This window comes from Mus caroli, chromosome 16 (assembly GCF_900094665.2).
Source record: "Mus caroli chromosome 16, CAROLI_EIJ_v1.1, whole genome shotgun sequence".
Lineage (NCBI taxonomy): Eukaryota > Metazoa > Chordata > Mammalia > Rodentia > Muridae > Mus > Mus caroli.
Genome location: NC_034585.1, coordinates 28,878,084 through 28,895,974, shown reverse-complemented (window position 1 = coordinate 28,895,974; position 17,891 = coordinate 28,878,084). Strand labels below are relative to the sequence as shown.

Below are 17,891 nucleotides of genomic sequence, written 5' to 3'. Positions count from 1 at the left end.
TGTTTTGAGACAGTCTGGCAAAATACCCTTTGCTGGCTGCAAACTTCAATGATTTCCAAATATGGAATGGGACTCCATATACATATCACCACTATAGTGATATATATGTACCCTAGGCTGGCTGCAAATTCTAGTTCCTCTTGCCTCAGCCTCCTGCTGAGGGAAACGTGGTAGAGGGCCTTAGCCATGAGAGAGAGAGAGAGAGAGGAGCACAAAGGCCAATCTGTATTTCAGTTCCGTCCAGGCCAGAAGTGCCCACTGTGAGGACTGTGGGCCTCCTTCCCCGCAGTGAGTTAGCAGCGAGCTCACCAAGGAAATGGTGTGGGGATTTATTCAGGGGACACAGGGCAGGGGCAGTGGGATGTTCTCAGCCTCCTCTGCATCCAGTCCCCAGAGAAGCAGACACCCAAGAGGCTGAGGGGGTGGTGGCAGCTGGTCTGAGACAGGGATGGGGATAGCTGAGGCACTGTGGGGGCCAGAGAACCCGTCCATATGGGGAAGCGAACGGAGGCCAGGCCGAGATGGTTGGATTGCAGAGTGGTCCCTGACTCTCGCTCTCAGCCAACAAACAGGGCTCTAAATGAAATGTGCCATCGTGGGTGAGGTGGGGCAGGGGCCTGAAGCAGGTTGGAGCAACAAAGAAAACAAGTTGAGTCAGGTGGCAGACAGTTTCCACCAGAATCCAAGCCTCTGCATATGCAGGGATATATGGCTTTATTTTAAAAAGAAACCAATGTCTTTCTTTAGCACAAACACAGCAGTGGCCCATGGCAATCAGACGTCATTTACACAACGCTCTTGAAAGTCACACCTGAAAGGCACACGGCACAGACATCACACTTTGGGCAGCACAGTCGCCCACACAGAGTACACTTCTCACTGTGAAGTCTCCAGCTCAGAGAAGAATGGATGGCTGTGTACTGGGAGGAGGAGGGGCTTGCTCTCCCAAGCATCATGGTGACCGATTTTCCTCAGGATTGTGTGACTCTGGCTGGGACACTGCCAGGACCTTCTCTACTGGTGAGCGATGGAAAGGATCTGTCCCGTCGTCGCCCACAGGTGGGGGCGAGCCACTGGGAACCTGGCCTGTCATCGGGATCTGAGGCCCCCCACACAGACCAAGACACAAATAGCTCCCGGCCCACGCTGCTTCCAGTGTGCTGACGACGGCTGTTTGCTCCTGTTTCTTCTCCTTTTTATTTATTACTTTTTTTTTAAGGGAACAAGATTTGGGGTAAGAGCTGGTAGCTTTGGAAAACTTTTTCTGGTTCTCGAGAGAACAATGGCAAAATGGCAGCCTAGGCCTTGGCTCTCACAGTTCGAGGGAACCAGGGATCCTCTGGAAAGATGCAACCACCCAACACGTGCAGGGTGAAGGGAAGACACGGCTCTCCCCAACCCCCTGGCTCGTGGTCTATCCTAAGGCCCAGTTCATGACAGGGACTTATTTTGGGTTAGCTCATACTTCTTCAGACAAGCAGATATGTTCAGATATGTTCACATGGATAAGGTGTGTGTGTATGTGTGTGCGCGTGCGCGCGTGATGATGTGGAAAGGGGTATAATGAAGGCAGGGAGAAAACTAATGTTGAGACTGAGACCAGGAGAGCAAACAATAGAATCTAGGCAACAGTTTCATTGTTCAGTGAGGTCCAGGCAGTGCAGCGCAAGTCCTGCTTGCCACAGGAGCACAGGATAGTTCCCACCCCGCATCAAGTTTCTCACACACTAACATTCTTACTGGGAAGGTGGGGGCACTTCCTTCCTCTGAGGGTTTTGGAGGACTTCATCCCCACAGTACAGCTCTGGCCTTCCCTTCCTCCCATCCCAGTCTAGCAAAATCTTGCTGTCCAGAGGGCTGGGCTCCTTGGTTGGTGTCACATCAGAAGGCTGATGTGCTCAGCAAGCCCTGCCCCTCCGACGGCGTGGGCCTGGGCCTTGGTGGACAAGTGCCCATAGGAGAGAGCGGTGGGGCAGCGAGAGCAGGGGCTGCTGGGTGGTAGTGTGTCGCAGAGGTTCTCTAGGTTGGTGGTGTGCCCCTTCCTTGGCACCTCGCCAGGTGGCGGGTGCAGAGGCTGGAAGCTGCTCCACGGTTGCCATGGCAACCGGCCTCTTCTTCCTCCCCACCCCCACCCCCTTAACCACCCCAGCCAGCCAGGAGGCTCCAGGTGGGAGGCACAGGTTCGCTGCTGGCGCCACCAGTGTGGGAGGAGTGACTGGGCTACTCGCCAGTCGCCTCAGGTACTGAGGGCTCCAGCAGGTGGGAAGACTTGGCCTTAACAATCATCCTGATTCTAGAAATTTCTCTTTGGGTTAGAATCGCACCTCGGAGGCTTGTGTGTGTGAGTTCTCACCTCGCCTCTCGCATCCCGCCCCGCGCTCTCCTGCAGGGTTAGCTGATGTCCTGGTTTCTTCCGGGTTGGGCTCTGTAGCTTTCCCTGCTCTGGGCGTGGCCGTCTTCAGAGAACGCGAGGGAGGAGGCCTGCAGCCAGGGTCAGCAGGAGCAGGGCCAGCAGGGGGACTCGCTGCACCGCGGCCCCTGGGGATGGGGGCGGGGGGGGGGTGACAGGTAGTTAAGGCTGGAAGCACCAGGCCTGTGGGCGGCGGGCTTGGTGATCACACACAGGCAGCGCTATTTCTGTGTACTTTGCTAGCTCCAGACTCCTTTCTACCCCAAGACAATCTTGTCTTTCCCTGGGTTCTTTACATATGCATTCCCTTCCAAATTATACTGCATGCATATTTATGTTGTTACCTCAGATCCACCAAAGACTATCATTTCGGCTTTTACGTTCATGATCCCAGTCTATTTGGGTAACTGGACAGAGCTCCTGTCTCAATTATCTGCAAGCCTCCCTGTTTGGACCTGGGAGATTCACCTTGACTGTATTTGCAACAGGGACCTCTTCCTCTGCTTCACCCAGGCCTGGGATACCCTTCAATGTCCTCAGAGTTTTAATTCCAAACTTCTTCACCCCTATGATTATGGGGTGTCTCGGGCCCTTTGAAGGAGGTACCACAAGTGCTGGCATATCAGGCTTGCTCCCTTACCTGCACCTGAGCACTGCTGAGACAACATCCCCTCCAGCGCAACTACGTAGTCAGGACCCAGCCAGTCCAGGTATGTGGTTTTCTCCCGGACTGGCACCGCTCGGACTGTAGCATCTTTGAAAAGCAGGTCTTGGCTGTGATATTTGGAGGAGTCAAACATTTGGAAACCGTTCTTGTTATGGTCGTCTCCAAACAGGTCCTGGAAACATCAAAAGCAACTGCTGTGTCTGGGCTTACAGAACATCATAGGGGCCCCAAAGAGCAAGCATTTCAGGGCCCCAAGTCTCTCAGTGGAAGCCAGCCACGTAGCCTCTGCCATGGAGGGGCTCTGGGAAAAGATTTGCATGGAGGCACCATCCAGAGACACCCAGAAATGTCCCACCAGACAGTTCATGAATGCAGGGAACCGACGTGGGAGACATAGTGAGTGTGGACGCCATGGCCGATACTGTGTGCTGTGGTGTGAGGTCAGGTGCAGTGAGGCCCTGGAAAGCTTTGGCCCTTGGATACAGCAGTGTGTGTGGAGGTGCCCCCGACAAGAGCAGTTTCAGGGATGTAGTAAGGACTGTCTGGAGTGGCGCTACCCCCAAGAGAGACCAGGAGAGGAGCCGATGGGCTTAGCATGAGGATAGCTTAAGGAGTTTTGCCTTCCAAGGGAGTGGAGGAGCCGTCTCCAGGAAGGGGGCTCTGGGTTTGAGTTCCCGGGCCACACAACAATAACAGCAGTGGCAAGGAGCAGGGTTGTAACGATCAGAGATGGGAGGCTAGGAGGGTCCGTTTGCTGCTTGTGGGTGGTGAAGCAGCTGTTTGGATGCTGCTGAGAATGGATGGCCCAGTTGAAAAGGAAAGTTAATGATGTAGGAGACAGAGGAACGATCCCTGGGAGAATGTCCTGGCTGGGATGAAAGCCATATAATACCCCCTAGCCTCTGCAGTTTCTTGTGAATTCTGCTCCAGGTAGGCAGAAGCCACCTTGGGGTTTGGACCCACTCCTCGCTGAGACCACTCTCTAGCTTGGCTTACCTGGGCCTTGTCCAGAAGTCCATACACAGTAAAGATGTTGGTGTCTGGATGGACCATGACAGCGTGGGATGGCATTTGTGCCAGGTTGCAAGCTTGGAACTGGTCTACCTCAGCCCGTGCCCCGTTGGGGCACAGTAGTTCATAGTCTTGCCATCTGAGGTGAGAAGCCCAGGGCTCAGGATTGTGACCTGAGGGACATCATGGGGTGGGAAGAAGGGGAAGAGAAATCCGTGAGACCCTTCACTGGCAAGAGGTGGTGATATCCGGACAGCATCCCAAGCTGTGGTCTCGGCTGTCACAGGAGGGACAGGGCCCAACTGGCTGAATGTGACATTGAGGACTCAGTAGAACAGGCTTGGTTACAGCCCCTGCTTATAACACAGGGTGGGGGTGAGGTGGGGATTATCACCCCCACCTTACAACCCTTTATAGTTACAACACCAGGGAGGGCTCTTAATAAAATCACTTTTGTTTTGTTTTGTTTTTTGTTTTTTGTTTTTTTCGAGACAGGGTTTCTTTTGTAGCCCTGGCTGTCCTCGAATTCAGAAATTCACCTGCCTCTGCCTCCCAAGTGCTGGGATTAAAGGCGTGTGCCACCACTGCCCGGCAATAAAATTGTTTTTAAGACAGGATTTTGCAATATAGCCTAAGTTAGCCTCAAACTATGATCCTCCTGCCTCGGACTGCAGAGTGCCAGGATTTCGGGACTGTGATACAACGCCAGATCTTGATATCTTTATGGTTTTCCCTCTGGAGCAAGAATTCCTATCTGTAGGTTGTGCCCTTGAACCTGGGCATGCGGTGAAGCTGAAAGCTAAATTCTCAAACTGTAGAGGGTGTGACATCAGCCATGCATGCAAGACACAGTCCCAAGGGACTCATGAAGAAGCGCCCTCTGTGACTCTCGGGTAGAGCGGGGAGTCTGCATCCTCAGAATGTGTGGTGCTGAAGCAGGTGGCTGTTTGCAGAGCTTCCCAAGAAGAGCCACCCCGGGGAGTCACATCATCTCTGTCTTAAAGTGCTCACTTGACCTCCCTTTCCAGAGTGAATGCCAGGTGGGTGCCACATAGAGTCAAAGACACTAAAGGACTCTGAGAGTCACAAGTGTCATGGCAGCCGGACCCTGGGAGGCACGAGTGTCATGGCAGCCAGTCTCCCACTGCCTTCTCTACCAGACTGGGGAACTTAGCCAGCTTCTTTCACTGGAGGTTGGGCAGGGAGGCCGGCCTATGGCAACAGGGAGGGCTGTTTCCAGCTCGGTTGGGGCCATGTCCTGTGACCTCAGTGACCTCTGAGCACTCTTGAGTTTTGACTACTGATGTTTTTCCTCAGTGTCTAATTCCTTCTTGCTCTGGGCCACAGTGGTGCCCTTTGTGGTGCCTCTGGAAAGACAGACAGCATTAGGAAAGGGCAAAGATGACTGAGCGTGGGGTTTTGTAATTTCAGAGCCAGGGCACTGCAGGGTAGACAGAAGCACAAACACTGAGGTGCTGTGGGCATGGACTCCAGCTTTAACCCAGATGTGGCTTCTCCCCTTGTGTGGGTGCAGGGCTAAAGCTGAGAGGTTCTGTACACAGGCAGGATCTCGGAGGTGGCTTTTGGGGACCTGAGTGTCTGGGCTTGGGAAGGTGACTACAGGAAACACAATTGCTTGTGTGGTGAACGTGGCTGGGTGCTGCCTTGGTGAGACTTCTCTGCACCAGGCACTGACCTGCTTCTGACCAGTGGTCAGAGGAGAGCCCACAGGTCTCAGGGCCCCAGAAATAGCTGCAGACCAGCTGAGGTGCAGGTATCATCCTGCAGTGGGATGTGAACTTGAATTCTGTCCCCCAAATCTGCTCTTACATTGTGGCTCCTGGGGTCCCTAGGCTCATGGGGTTAGAGGGTTCCAGACTCAGTTTCTCCTGACTGCTGCTTAGACTCTAAACCCAGCAACATCCCGTGTGTGGATTATTCTGGAGACCGGAAACAGCCCCTCCCACCCCTACCCCACCCCGGGACTTGTTTTTTTAGCTCCAGCCCGAGCAGCCTCACGTACCATTTGTGTTCTCAAAGACAGTCGTGTGCTTGACAAAGGCCACGTCCCCTGCATGCTCCACAAGGCACCTGTCACACAGGAGGGCCGGCTAGCAGTCAGAAAGACAGTCCTGCTGCAGGGCCAGGCCAGAAGACCACCCCTGTGCCACAGCTGCCACCAAGTACCTGAAGGCCCCGCTGTAGCCGTAGTATCTCTCCTGGCTGCTCCCCACACACTTGTTGCGGCCCTTCTCGTCTCCCACGCATAGCGCGCACAGTGTGGAAGGGTAATTCTTAGGGTTGTTGACAGGCACGCAGCTGGCGTTGAAGAACTGGCTCACCGCTGGGGCAGAATGGAAAGGATGGGATAAGGGGGCCCGCAGAAAGATGGCCAGGGAGGAAGGAGGTGGGCAGATTGTAGCCCTACCGCCATCTTCCCACAGGCCTTGGCCTGCTCTTCCTCAGGGATGAGGAAGTCATGATGTATCGCATGCATGGTCTAGTCTCCCCAGTAGGGCCACTGACTACTGTCAGGAAAGAATTATCAATTCTAGTGCCTTCCATGTATGTCAAGGTAAGACAACTATGTTTATTTTCTCTGAGTTATCAGCCAGCAGAGGTGTGCGGCCAGGCAGCTCAAGGACTTCACTGGCTTCAGACTGTGAGAATACGGGGAGAGCTTTGCATGAGATGTGTGGGGTGGGCAAATAGCAAACTTTCCTTATTCTATCCCCATCTTAGCACTTAGATATTTGGGCACAAAAGTACATGCCCTGCCACTTTCCAGTGAGGTCCCCAGATGCCTAGGGACTGCTAGGCATGGGGACAACCCAGTTCCATGCTTGTTCCCATGTCTGCCCTCCTACCCCCATTGTTCAGTGTGAATTCTACTTGGTTTGAGGAGCAGGAATACCTGGACATATGACAAATCTGTGGAGAGTTCACCTAGGACCGTGTCAAGAACAGGCGACCTGTTGGGGTTGTTTCACAAGGCCCCAGCCCTCATAGCTGACTGTCTTCCCTATCAGATCCTACAGAGCTTCGGGTCTGTGTCCCTCAGAGGGCAATACCTGTGAGGACATCACAGTCCTTGGGCCGGATGAAGCCCCGCTGGATGAGGGAGCCTATGGGCACCTCCCAGCCCGCTGGGCTGCCCAAGTCGGGGTGGCAGGAACGCTTGCCGCGAAGCTCGTCCAGGGTGAAGGAGTAGGAGCTGTCCCTTCTTGCCACAGCCACCACAAAGTAGGAATTGCTCCTGTCCTCCTCTGCAGGGAGGTGAAAGGGGCCCCTTATCAGAGCTGGGACTCATGCCTCAACTGTCCCGTACTATTTGAGAGCAGTGCTGTCTCATCTTGGGGCTACAGAAGCCCAGGCTCATGTCCCAGGGCCTTTAGGGAGCAGCTGGTGTCCCCACTCTTCACTTGGCTGAAACACCCCAGGAGCCCTCATCCATGGTCTTCCTCACACCCAGCTGGTATTTTTTTCTCTATGTGAGGAAAGCAGGCACGGCTGAGACCTGCAGACACATTCTCAAAGCCCAGAGATTTCTCACAGCCAAGTGGAAGGGACTAAATCAATGTCCTAAGGTCTTTGTCCTTAAGAGGACAAAGTCAAGCCCAAACCACCGAGAAGGTGTGAATGAGTCAATAACCATGTAAGTGAGAGGACAAGGTCACCCTTGCCAACTGTGGGGTGGTCTCTGGGTATAGCCTGGGTTGGCTGGTAAGAAGGGCTTTTATAGTTGTTAATGAGGAATTTGAAAGTCAAAAGACTATGACCAGGCTCTGCAAAGACTAGAATAATTCCTTGACCCTGTCCAGAAAGTCTGTAGATGTTTAGAGGTACGCATCACACAGATGGATAACTGAGGCCTCGGGTAGGAGGGGTTGGCTTCCGGACAGAAGACTGGCAGGAGGCTCGGGATGAAGCACTGAAGGAAAGTTGGAAGGTCTTATAGACAGTTTCAGAGTTATGAAAGAATCAGCCACCAGGCAGGGACAGGAATACGCACCAGCATACAGCTCCCCGGCCGCCGGAACCAGGCCGTACACCTTTCCTGCCCTGTAAATGTCCTCGCCCCTCAGAGTCACAGCGTCGATGTGCCCAGCCTGCAGGGGACAGAAGGAGGTGCACTATGCTCCTGGATGGCAGGAATCCCCAGAGATGGCAGGGCTCTTCCCCTCTTAGGGAAAAGAGTTAGTGAGCTCAGCTTCTCTCCTGTTGGGAGTCACCCCAGTTGGGAGAACCCCATTCTGTCCCTACCTCGTCCCTTCCTGCGTTTGTGAAGATGCCAGGCCCAGAGGTTGCTGAAAGGCTAAGGTCAGCCAATACAGGCAGGGGCACCCAGCTCCTGGCAGTTTCACCAGGTTTTCAGAGCAGGGCTGCTCCCCCATCCCTCCCCTGCACAACACTGCCCTTGCCCTACTGCTGGTCCCCAGGGACTGCCACCTCCCGGAGGCCTGAGAGCCCTTAGCACTCGTCTGTGGGTAGCATCTCGTCTGTGGGTAGCACACTTCCTGGGCAAAACACAGCTGCCATGGCAGACTGGCCCAGAGATTCAAAGATGACAGTCCCGTAGGAGAAGGCAGCAGCTCTTCTCTCAGAACACACCGACCTCTCCCCTTCCAGGTCACCTACACCCCACCCTGCTTGCTCATTCTAAAGCCGTTTGACATTAGGCTAGAGGCTATGTGGTAATAAAGCCACAAGTATACGACAAGGCACAAGAAAGAGGCCAGACTGGGGAAGAGGGGCCCAGGCACCCTGGGGGCGCCCCACACTATTACAGGTATGGGCTGCAGGTAGTGGTGTTTGTCCCAGTGGGTGCATCTCTAAGACTTTCTCCTTACTCAGAGTTTCTGACACCTTCTGTGATACCAAGGGGGACACAGAGCCTGAACCCATAGCCCCGGTCCCAGTCACTGTGGAATCCAGGAAAGGGAAGTGGGCGCCATATTAGACATCATCTGCAGAGCCTGGGATGCAGGAACTGAGGCTCACTGAGCCTCCTGCTGGGTTCTGAGGGTGCCTGGGAAGACTCTGCTCCTTTCTCCACAGGCCTGGGTGCCTCCTTCCCTGACTCCTGTGAAGGCTGTGTGGATGCATCTGCGGCCGAGAGGCAGCTGATCCTGCCCCTTCTCATCTTTCTGCAGCAAGGTGGCATTCAGAAAGAGCTACCCAGAGATAGGCCAGTCTGCCAGGCACTGGGGAATAGATTTCCTCGCTTCCCAGCCTCCCTTTGCCTTAGTGTCCAGCCAAGGAAGCCAGGAGGACAGACCCGAGAGGGATTGAGCAATGGATAGATCTTTACCTGTGGGTTAGTGGGTACCAAGGCAAGTGCTCAGGAAAAGGCCAAAACCAAATGCAGGAAACAGAAATACCAAGCATTCTTTCTATCCCTTCATATATAGGATGCAATTTTCATATATTCCTATTAAATTTTGTGCAATAGATCTTCAAACACAATGCAATCTATTTCTAAGTGTGAGTTGCCAACAGAAACGTCTAGCAAATGGTGATCTCCCATTCTCACCATGTATGGGGAAACAGGTTCAGAAGAGAGAAGGGACTTTCTTGGACTGAAGGTCTGTTCTCAGCCAACTTTGGTCTTTCCTTCTGCCTTCCTCTGTGAGCTTGTCACAGGACCCTCTCCCTGCCCTTACCACACAGGCCTGAGAGATGGGGATTATGCCAGGCACTACATACAACTGTCCCCTCCCTAGCCCACGGCAGTGCACCTGGATCTGCTCCATGCAGTGCTCAGGGGACTCGGCTGACACACACTGAATCTCCGGCTTGAGATTCTGGCGGCTGAAGGCCACAGCCATATCTCCACACTTCTGGATCTCGGGCGCCGAAAGCACACACCAGCGCAGGTAGTGGGGCAGCCCTGCGTAGGGTGCACATGTGGGCTAGTAGATCGACAGGAAGCCTTTCAAATCAGTCTTCAAGTCAGGGAAATCCTGAGTGGTGGTCTTAGCCACGTGACCAGCTATTTACCCACTTCTCAGATGGAAAGCTGAGATGCTTGAGACAGACTGGCTGCTGCATATTGAACTCAGTCTGGCATTCTATTTCCCTGGCTATAGGTGGGAGATATGTAGGGATAAGGGCGGGAGTCAGGAAAGCCCACTTATAGGCCCCTGCAATAATCCAGGAGAGAGATAACTCCTAAGCCCCTAAGGTGAAGAGGGAGGAGTGGGAGGCTGTGGAGTCGGAGTTGATGGCACACAGCAGTTCTAAAACAGGCTCCGAGGACCCGAGCCACAGGCCCTGGAGGGTCTTGCAGGGTAGGGTTCCACAGGTCTCGCTAAAAGATTGCTTCCTTCCCAGACCCCCAAGCGGTAAAGAGACAGGTTCTCTAGGGGCCACAGGGCACTCGCCAGATTGCCTAGATGGGTGTCCTGCTCTAACAAGCCCAGCAGAGAATCCCACCACCGTTATGTCCAGGGAGCGATGCAGGCACAGGAGGACTCACGGTTGGGATCACAGAGGAGCCCCTTCATGGCCTGCAGGTATTCCTGGCCCAGCCAGGCCTCATAGTTCTGCGTGGCAATGGGCACAAGCTCCAAGGTGGAGTCTTTGAACAGCAAGTTCTTCTGGCTGTAGGCTTTGGAGCTGAACATCTGGAAGCTGCTGTCTTCGTGGCTGAACAGAAGCTGCGTGTAAAGGGTAAAAATCGGAATGGTGAGGCTGCTGCTGCAGGCCACATCCTTTCCTCCCTGAGAGTCTGTCACCTGGAACTCCTCCCTGCAACCTCACAGGGCCTTCCCCGATGCTCTGCTCCCTCCACCTCTACCTCATCAGCCCCCACCCTTTGATCACAGGGCTTGTGGTCCAGGTTTAGAGGGTCACAAGCAAAAGTAACGACTGGGCAGTGGCTGGCGTTGCAGGGTCTCTACAAAACATTGTTCGCCGCAGTTAGCCAACGACACAATTGCTATCTTACGTGCGCGCAACTGTGGTTTTGATTTTCAGTGGCACAAGCAGGAAAGGCTGTGACTGAGGGGTGCCGAGACTGAGGTGTGCCCATGCTCTGCCTTTTCCACCCGCCCAGCCAGCTTGCAAAGCGCTCGCCTCTCACACTGACCTTGGTTGATGGAGCCACCTGGGTCAGTTCCAGATGGAGTCGTCCTCACCCTAAGGGCCCAGTGCTCTCTGGGAGCTCAGCATGCCATCTCACCTGGCCTTCGTTGAGCAGTTGGAATATGAGACCGCCATCCATGTCACCCCTGACCACCACAGCATGAGCAGGCACCTTGGCCAGGTGGCAGCGTCTCCACTCAGTGATGTCGGCTCGGCTGCCATCCCTGCATAGTAGCTGGAAGTCCTCTGACATCAGGGGCTTGCCCCAGGAAGGCAGGGTGTTCCCTGGAAGGTAGGAACTGGGGAGTCAGCTCCTGCATTCATAGAGGCTGGGAGGGCAGAGGGGGGATGGGAGAGGGGTCTGCAGGGGGCAGGGTGTGGGGACCTAGCACTCATGCTCAGAGCTCTTTAGCTGTACACAACACCTTTTCTGTATACTTTCTACCTGTCTCCAGTTTATGTTAAGATGGATTTGAGGGAGCAGGCCTAACACAACACACAAACATGGCATTTACAGAGGGTAGGGCGAGAGAGCTAAATGTAGCAAAGTGGTCAGGGTGCAGGGGCAGGGAACAGGGGCATGGTATAGGGTGCAAGGTGCAGGGACGGGGTAGAGGGGAAGGTGCAGGGGTAGGGGTAGGGGTGGGGGAGAGGGTGCAGTGTACAGGGGCAGGGTGCACAGTGATCACCTCTGACTGACAGACTCTCCTCAGAGCTGTGGTCTCAAGGGAGAAGAGTAATTCCCCCAAACTTTGCCTAAAGCTTCAAACATTACTATTTTGGTTTATTCTCCCTTATAGTTATTTTTTTAATTCACTCATGCTACAATGTTGATTAAAAAAACCAAGCTAGAATATAAAGTTTATATCACATGTATGTGTGTTTAGCATGCATGCATGTCAATGCATCTTCAGGTAACTCCACACTGAGAGGCTGTTCCAGCTGTGCACGCTCATAATCCTAGCACTTGCTTGCAATCCTCCTGCCTCAGCCACCCACGTGCTGGGATTATAGGCCCGTGGCCCTGTGTCTGCCTGAAAGTTCTAAAGGTCACCTACTACAAAATTAAAAACAAAACAAACAAAAAGCCATACCAGAACAACCCACCTAAAGCAAGACTGTCTAGGGAAAGGTCAGGTCACAGGGGAAAGGCCAGGAAGGGACAGGAGAGCCTACAGTGTCTAGTGTGGGGCTTGCACACTTAAGTGGATCGGGACGGAACCCAATGCCACAGTTAGAGCCCTGCTTGACCCGACCCTTGCTGCACCAAGTAGGAATGCTGATGGCGAGACCCGTCTTAGCTCGGTACATAGACTATGGGACTTGTCCAGAGTTCCCCAAGGAGACGCAGAACAGCGCTGGACCACAGCACTGCAAACCATCTGGGGTGAACCCGGACATCTGAGCCCGACGCCCCTCACCATCAGTGTTTTCCAGCACTGTGCTGTGCTTCACGAAGGCCACGTCACCGGCTCCTTCCGCCAGGCACCTGCGTAGGAAAAGCCATGAGCCTGGGCGGGACATGACCCTTGCTACGGCCACTCAGTCCTGCCTGATCCCTGTTACAGCCCTTCAGTCTCTCCTACCATCTACCCTGGGTGTTTGACCAGAGCTGCAGGGGGTGTCCCTAGGGGGTATATTTTACAATTTTGCAGTTCTGGGGGGCCTGCTCCCAGATAGTTGGCTGTGTGGCTTTGCCAAGTTGTGGACTCATCTGAACCATCATGAGTCACGTGGGCCGGGAAGGTAAGTGGGGCAGGGCTCCTCTGAGGATTAGGGGTCTCTTACAGTCAGTGAAGGCCCTGTGCTGCCTCCCTTGGCCTGCAATCCAAACCCCAGACACCCAAGGTATTTGAAGAGGACTCGTCTCTGATACAGGGGACTGAACTAGAAGGCCTCTCATGCCATCCACAAATATCCTGAGTGGAAAGAATGGTGACTTCCATATATTCTCCCAATATGGGAGGCAGGTTGGGAGCTACTGGGCAATGGGATGCCTTGGGTCCCCACAGCCCGAAAATAAGCAGACTGGACTGGTGGGGGTGTGGGGGAGGGGGTATTAAAATGGAGGCCTCTGAGGGCAGATAGCCAGGGACATGGGGAAGTAGTAAGGAGGACCTGTGTCCTCCTGTGCCCCCAGTCACCAATAAGCCTCCCACCCTGGGTGTGGACACCGAGGACTGATTCCTACAGGGACTGGAAACTCTCCTGTGAGACATGGGATTAGACATAAGCCCTTTAGACTCTCTCTTGAGTCATGGAAGGATAAAGTGCCAGTCAGGACCAGCATAGAAAAAGGCCAGCCCCAGTGTCCAGTCACCCCCCACCCCCCTCCTTTATGGTCAGACATCAGAATGGGGACCCAGGAGCAGCTTGAGATGGCTTTTTCCATTCTCTTTGGTCAGGCCCTCCCCCCACTTTCCAAATACCCCAAACTTGTTGACTTTGTGAGCAAACTCAGCCTGGCACCTTCCGGTTTCATGTTTATAAACTAGCCCGGCTCTGTATAAAGGGCTCTTTGATGCTCTACAGCCCAAAGTCACTTCCCTGCACCCCTGAGCTTCTCTTGCTGCACCCTGCCCCAGTCCCCCCTCACCGGAAGGCTCCACTGTAGTCGTAGTATCTCTCTAGGGGACTCTTGTCACACACGTTGTTCCCAGAAGAGTCGCCACGGCAGAGGCGACAGAGGGACTCAGAATGGCTGGTTTCTCCTGTTCCAGGGACACAGCTGCCTCCAAAATAATCACCGACGGCTGTGGGACGGAGCACAGGGAGGTCGGTGACCCCACCCTGCAGAGTCAAGAGAGGCGTCAGCCAGCCTCCACCTTTCAGAGTCAAGTGAAGAAACAGGGGACTAGATCACACCAGTATTCCCAGACTGGGCCCCGGGTGGGGCTGTTGCTGTGACTGAGAAATAAAACGTTTTCTCGAAATGTCTTCACAGCACAGCTGAATGCAAACTGGATTCTGCTCTCACTGTCGAGTTCATTTTCAGAGCAGTGGCCAGCAGTCTTACCAAAGGGGGGCGGGGGTGGGCAGAGATCGGAGAAGAGGTAGTCAAGCTGTCTGACCTGCAATTTTTGTGGTGTTTGTTTTTGTTTATTTATTTATTTTCTCTTTTCTTCATTAGTAAGGCTCCAGAAACACCTTTTATCAAATGCTTGCCCTCCCGACTGGTCATTGGCCACCCCGAGAGACTGTGAATTTAGGCTCTCCTAGGTTGTCAGTTACACTGTGGCGGGGCCCACAACCACTTCGGGGCTTTTATGGGTGAATTCAGCAGCTGTCTGGGTCCTGAAAATGTAGTGTCTTATTCTGGAGCGCTCGGGACACCCGTCTAGACAGAGACCACCCTCAGCAGCCCACACCAGGCTGATTTCTTATTGGTCCTCTTCCTACTACTGTGGTTGGTTGGGTCCTGCACCACCTGGTTGTGTTGTCTGGGACGTGGGAATGAGCAAGCCTGGGGTCCTGCTCCGTAGTAGCCAACCAGCAGAGTAGAGGGAGTGGCTTCGCTGGCTGCAGTCAGGGAGGCTCCTGAAGGAGGTGGGGCTTTGCAGGTTCCCAGGGGCACGGGATGGGGCGGGGGAGAGGGGAAAGGAGAAAGGAGGGGATGGGGAAGGGGAGAGGGAGAGAGAGAGAGAGAGCTGGGCCTGAAATTCTCACCTTTGAGCACATCACAGCCCATCACTGACAGATGGCCGCTCTCTACGAGGTAACCGACAGGCACGTTCCAGCCCACAGTCCGGTTAATGCCTGTGTGGCAGGACTTGACGCCCTTCAGGGTGTTGATGGTAACATTGGAATTCCTCCTGACCACAGCCACGGCATAATAGGAAGTCCCAATGTCTAGGAGGGGAGAAGTGAGGGGTGAGGATAGCAAGGGTGATGACCCAGGAAGCTGCAGGGAAGGCAGGCTGTGGGGGATGGTCTTCGGTGGAAGTGTGTGTCTGTGTGCACTCGTGCGTGCGTGTGTACGCGTGTCCGTGCGTGTGCAGATGAACACTGGCATGTGTGCTTGCCTTTCTCACTGAGATCTGGAAGGCGAGATCTAGCTCGTCTCGCCACAAGATCCGCCCCCACCACGCCCCTCCTCCTCCGCCTCATGAACTTAGAGAGAGAGAAGTCATTCTTTCAGTTGCTCCCGTTTTTTCCTTCTCAAGCCATCTGGACATAGCTGGGTCTCCATTTGCTCAAGTCAGGGGAGCCTTCGGTTCCTAGAAGCACTTAGGAGAACTTGGAGCTTTGAAGGCGGGGCACCATGGTTATGGAGAGAGCAGAGCTGAGGGAGGAGACTAACGGGCTCCCTGAAGTAGGAAAAACTATGCATGCCAAGGTGCTGAGCAGTGGGGATGGAAGTGGAGAGACACAGGGAGCTTGTGATGTGACCCGAAGTCACTCAAGACCCTGAATATCTCTCGCCATGTTGGCTCTGCAGTCCCTTGAGACTCCCCGGGGCCCACTATGGAGAAGGGCCGTTCAGAAAAGGTACATAACTCATCTCCAGGAACTCTCCTCCTCTCTGCCCCATCTCTGACATACTGTGCGAGCACGCTTGGGTTTGAGAAAATTAAGCAGCTGCCACTCTCATTACTGACTGGAGCCATCAAGGCCTCACCCACCAGGGCCATCGTTGGAGTCCTGCCCCGCCAGCTTTCCCTCTGTCCTCCTCTGTAGGTTTCCGGACACTTCTTTTTCTTGACTTTTTTTTCTTCATAGCACTTACCCTGTGGGGAACTGGGGCTTGGGGTGTGTGCTGGGTATCTGACTCCTGCTGTTGAAACAGGGCTTCCCAGCCACAGAACAGGGAGCCAGGGGGCAGTGGGTGATCAATGCGGTGCTGAGCTAACCACAGGAAGATCTATGCTGAGGCCCGTGAGCCAGGGCTGTTGGTGGCCTTCGAGGAAAGGCTCCCTGTGCTGGACTATGTCCTGTGTCATGGGACTGTCACAAATTCCATTAGCAGCCTGGAGTGTGAAGAGACTTGGCGCGGAGGCTCCATTCGGGTTGGCAAGGCAGAGGGATCAGGCCTTAGTTAGGCTCATGGAGGCGAATCAGAGCTTTAGTGACAGTTCCGAGGCCTTTGCAAAGATGGGAGGGGCCCAGGAGCTCGCGAGAGGATTTGAGGATTGCATTGCTGACTGTAGAGACTGCGCATGGTACAGACAGAGACAGGGAGACAGAGCAGGTCCAGATAGAGGGAGGCTAGCATGGAAGGTAAGTCTGCTGTGAGACATGGGATGGGGTGAGTGGTGTTTCTGCTGCTCTCGTCGCTCCTGTCCCCATCCCCAACAAGCTGCCTCTGACAGTGGCACTGGAGTGTGTGTATCTCTGGGTACCTTGGTCACCAGGCACCTGCCCATTGGATTCCACCTAACCCTGCCCCAGGCATGATACTGCCCCTTAGTAAGGGCCCAGTGGACAGAAGTTGGGGAAGGCCACCCAGGAAGAACAGACTCAGCTTCCGAGTCCCTGGTTCTCCCACTTAAAGGTTTCAAATGAGAATGAGGGGGTTCTCAGAGGGCTGGCTGGTGGACCCCCAGAAGAGTTCTGTGGAGCTAGTGACCAACTAGGGCTTCAGGATTGCATGGCCAGACTGGCTTCTCTGAGGCACCTTTGCTTCTTCTCACCCCAGGACCCTTACCTTGGTCATAGACTTCCCCCACCACTGGCTTCAGGCCGTGCTCCTTCCCTGCCTCATAGATGGCCCCTCCATCCAGGGTGATGGCATCTGCTTTTTGGTCCTAATGGAGAATGAGGGTCAGTCAGTCCACTCAGCCAGCACTCAGTGACACTCATAGGCAGCCCAGAGTCCCTCAAGAAGCACGGGAGGGCTACACAGCTTTCTTCATCTGGCCCAGGAGCCTAGTCTTGGCCCTGACCTAAGGGCCCAGGGCTTCCTTTATCAGGCCAAGACCTCACGCTGCGTCACCACATTTACTCTTAAAAAAGTTAGTTGTTAATTTTACAGGAACGTCACTGATGTGTTCAGTGAAAAATCAGTAGACACAAAATGGAGCCGTAGCAGAAAGCATCCTTTCGTGGTGAAGTTCTCAGCTTCTTGCCCCAGTCCCTAACCAACTTTTCCCTGGACAAAAAGCTGTCCCAAGACAGTTCATAACAGAGGCAGAAGCTGAGAGGAGTTGTTAGTCATTGTGGCCTTCTGCCCTCAGAGAGGGTTGGCCCCACTAGCTGATTATTCTCAGAGGCCTCCTGGGGGCCAGACTGCCATGGAGACCCAGTACCTGTCCTGTGGTGACTACCTTCATCATCCTGCCCTGCTGAGCTCTCCCATCACCCAGACTTGCTTTCCTACCTCAGTTTCTCAGGGCTCTGGAATGTGGGTCTCTTCTCCTGGACCCGGCAAATCTCATTCTGGAAAGCCCTGCAGCAGTGAGTGACCACTGTGGGCCATGACGTCACTATGTTGGTTAGGGCTTTTTGTTTGTTTGTTTTGTTTTGTTTTTAAATATTTTTTATTACGTATTTTCCTCAATTACATTTCCAATGCTATCCCAAAAGTCCCTCATACCCTCCCCCCATTCCCCTACCCATCCATTCCCACTTTTTGGCCCTGGGGTTCCCCTGTACTGGGGCATATAAAGTTTGCGTGTCCAATGGGCCTCTCTTTCCAGTGATGGCTGACTAGGCCATCTTTTGATACATATGCAGCTAGAGTCAAGAGCTCCGGGGTACTGGTTAGTTCATAATGTTGTT

At 53.9% G+C, this 17,891-nt stretch overlaps 1 protein-coding gene across 1 annotated transcript in view; it reads right to left on the bottom strand.

The window, feature by feature from the left end:
- Positions 1-669: 669 nt before the first annotated feature.
- Meltf (melanotransferrin) overlaps positions 670-17,891 on the bottom strand; it is a 20,009-nt gene continuing 2,787 nt past the window's right edge. Inside the window, exons 3-16 of the mRNA XM_021185088.1 lie at positions 16,819-16,918; positions 14,841-15,023; positions 13,771-13,927; positions 12,596-12,663; positions 11,272-11,459; positions 10,567-10,747; positions 9,827-9,978; positions 8,101-8,197; positions 7,160-7,354; positions 6,276-6,432; positions 6,112-6,179; positions 4,074-4,261; positions 3,051-3,249; positions 670-2,538 (exon numbers count right to left, since the gene is read on the bottom strand). Coding sequence (XP_021040747.1) covers positions 2,459-2,538; positions 3,051-3,249; positions 4,074-4,261; positions 6,112-6,179; positions 6,276-6,432; positions 7,160-7,354; positions 8,101-8,197; positions 9,827-9,978; positions 10,567-10,747; positions 11,272-11,459; positions 12,596-12,663; positions 13,771-13,927; positions 14,841-15,023; positions 16,819-16,918 — 2,013 coding nt within the window. The 3' untranslated portion in view covers positions 670-2,458. The remainder of the gene's footprint in view (positions 2,539-3,050; positions 3,250-4,073; positions 4,262-6,111; positions 6,180-6,275; positions 6,433-7,159; positions 7,355-8,100; positions 8,198-9,826; positions 9,979-10,566; positions 10,748-11,271; positions 11,460-12,595; positions 12,664-13,770; positions 13,928-14,840; positions 15,024-16,818; positions 16,919-17,891) is intronic.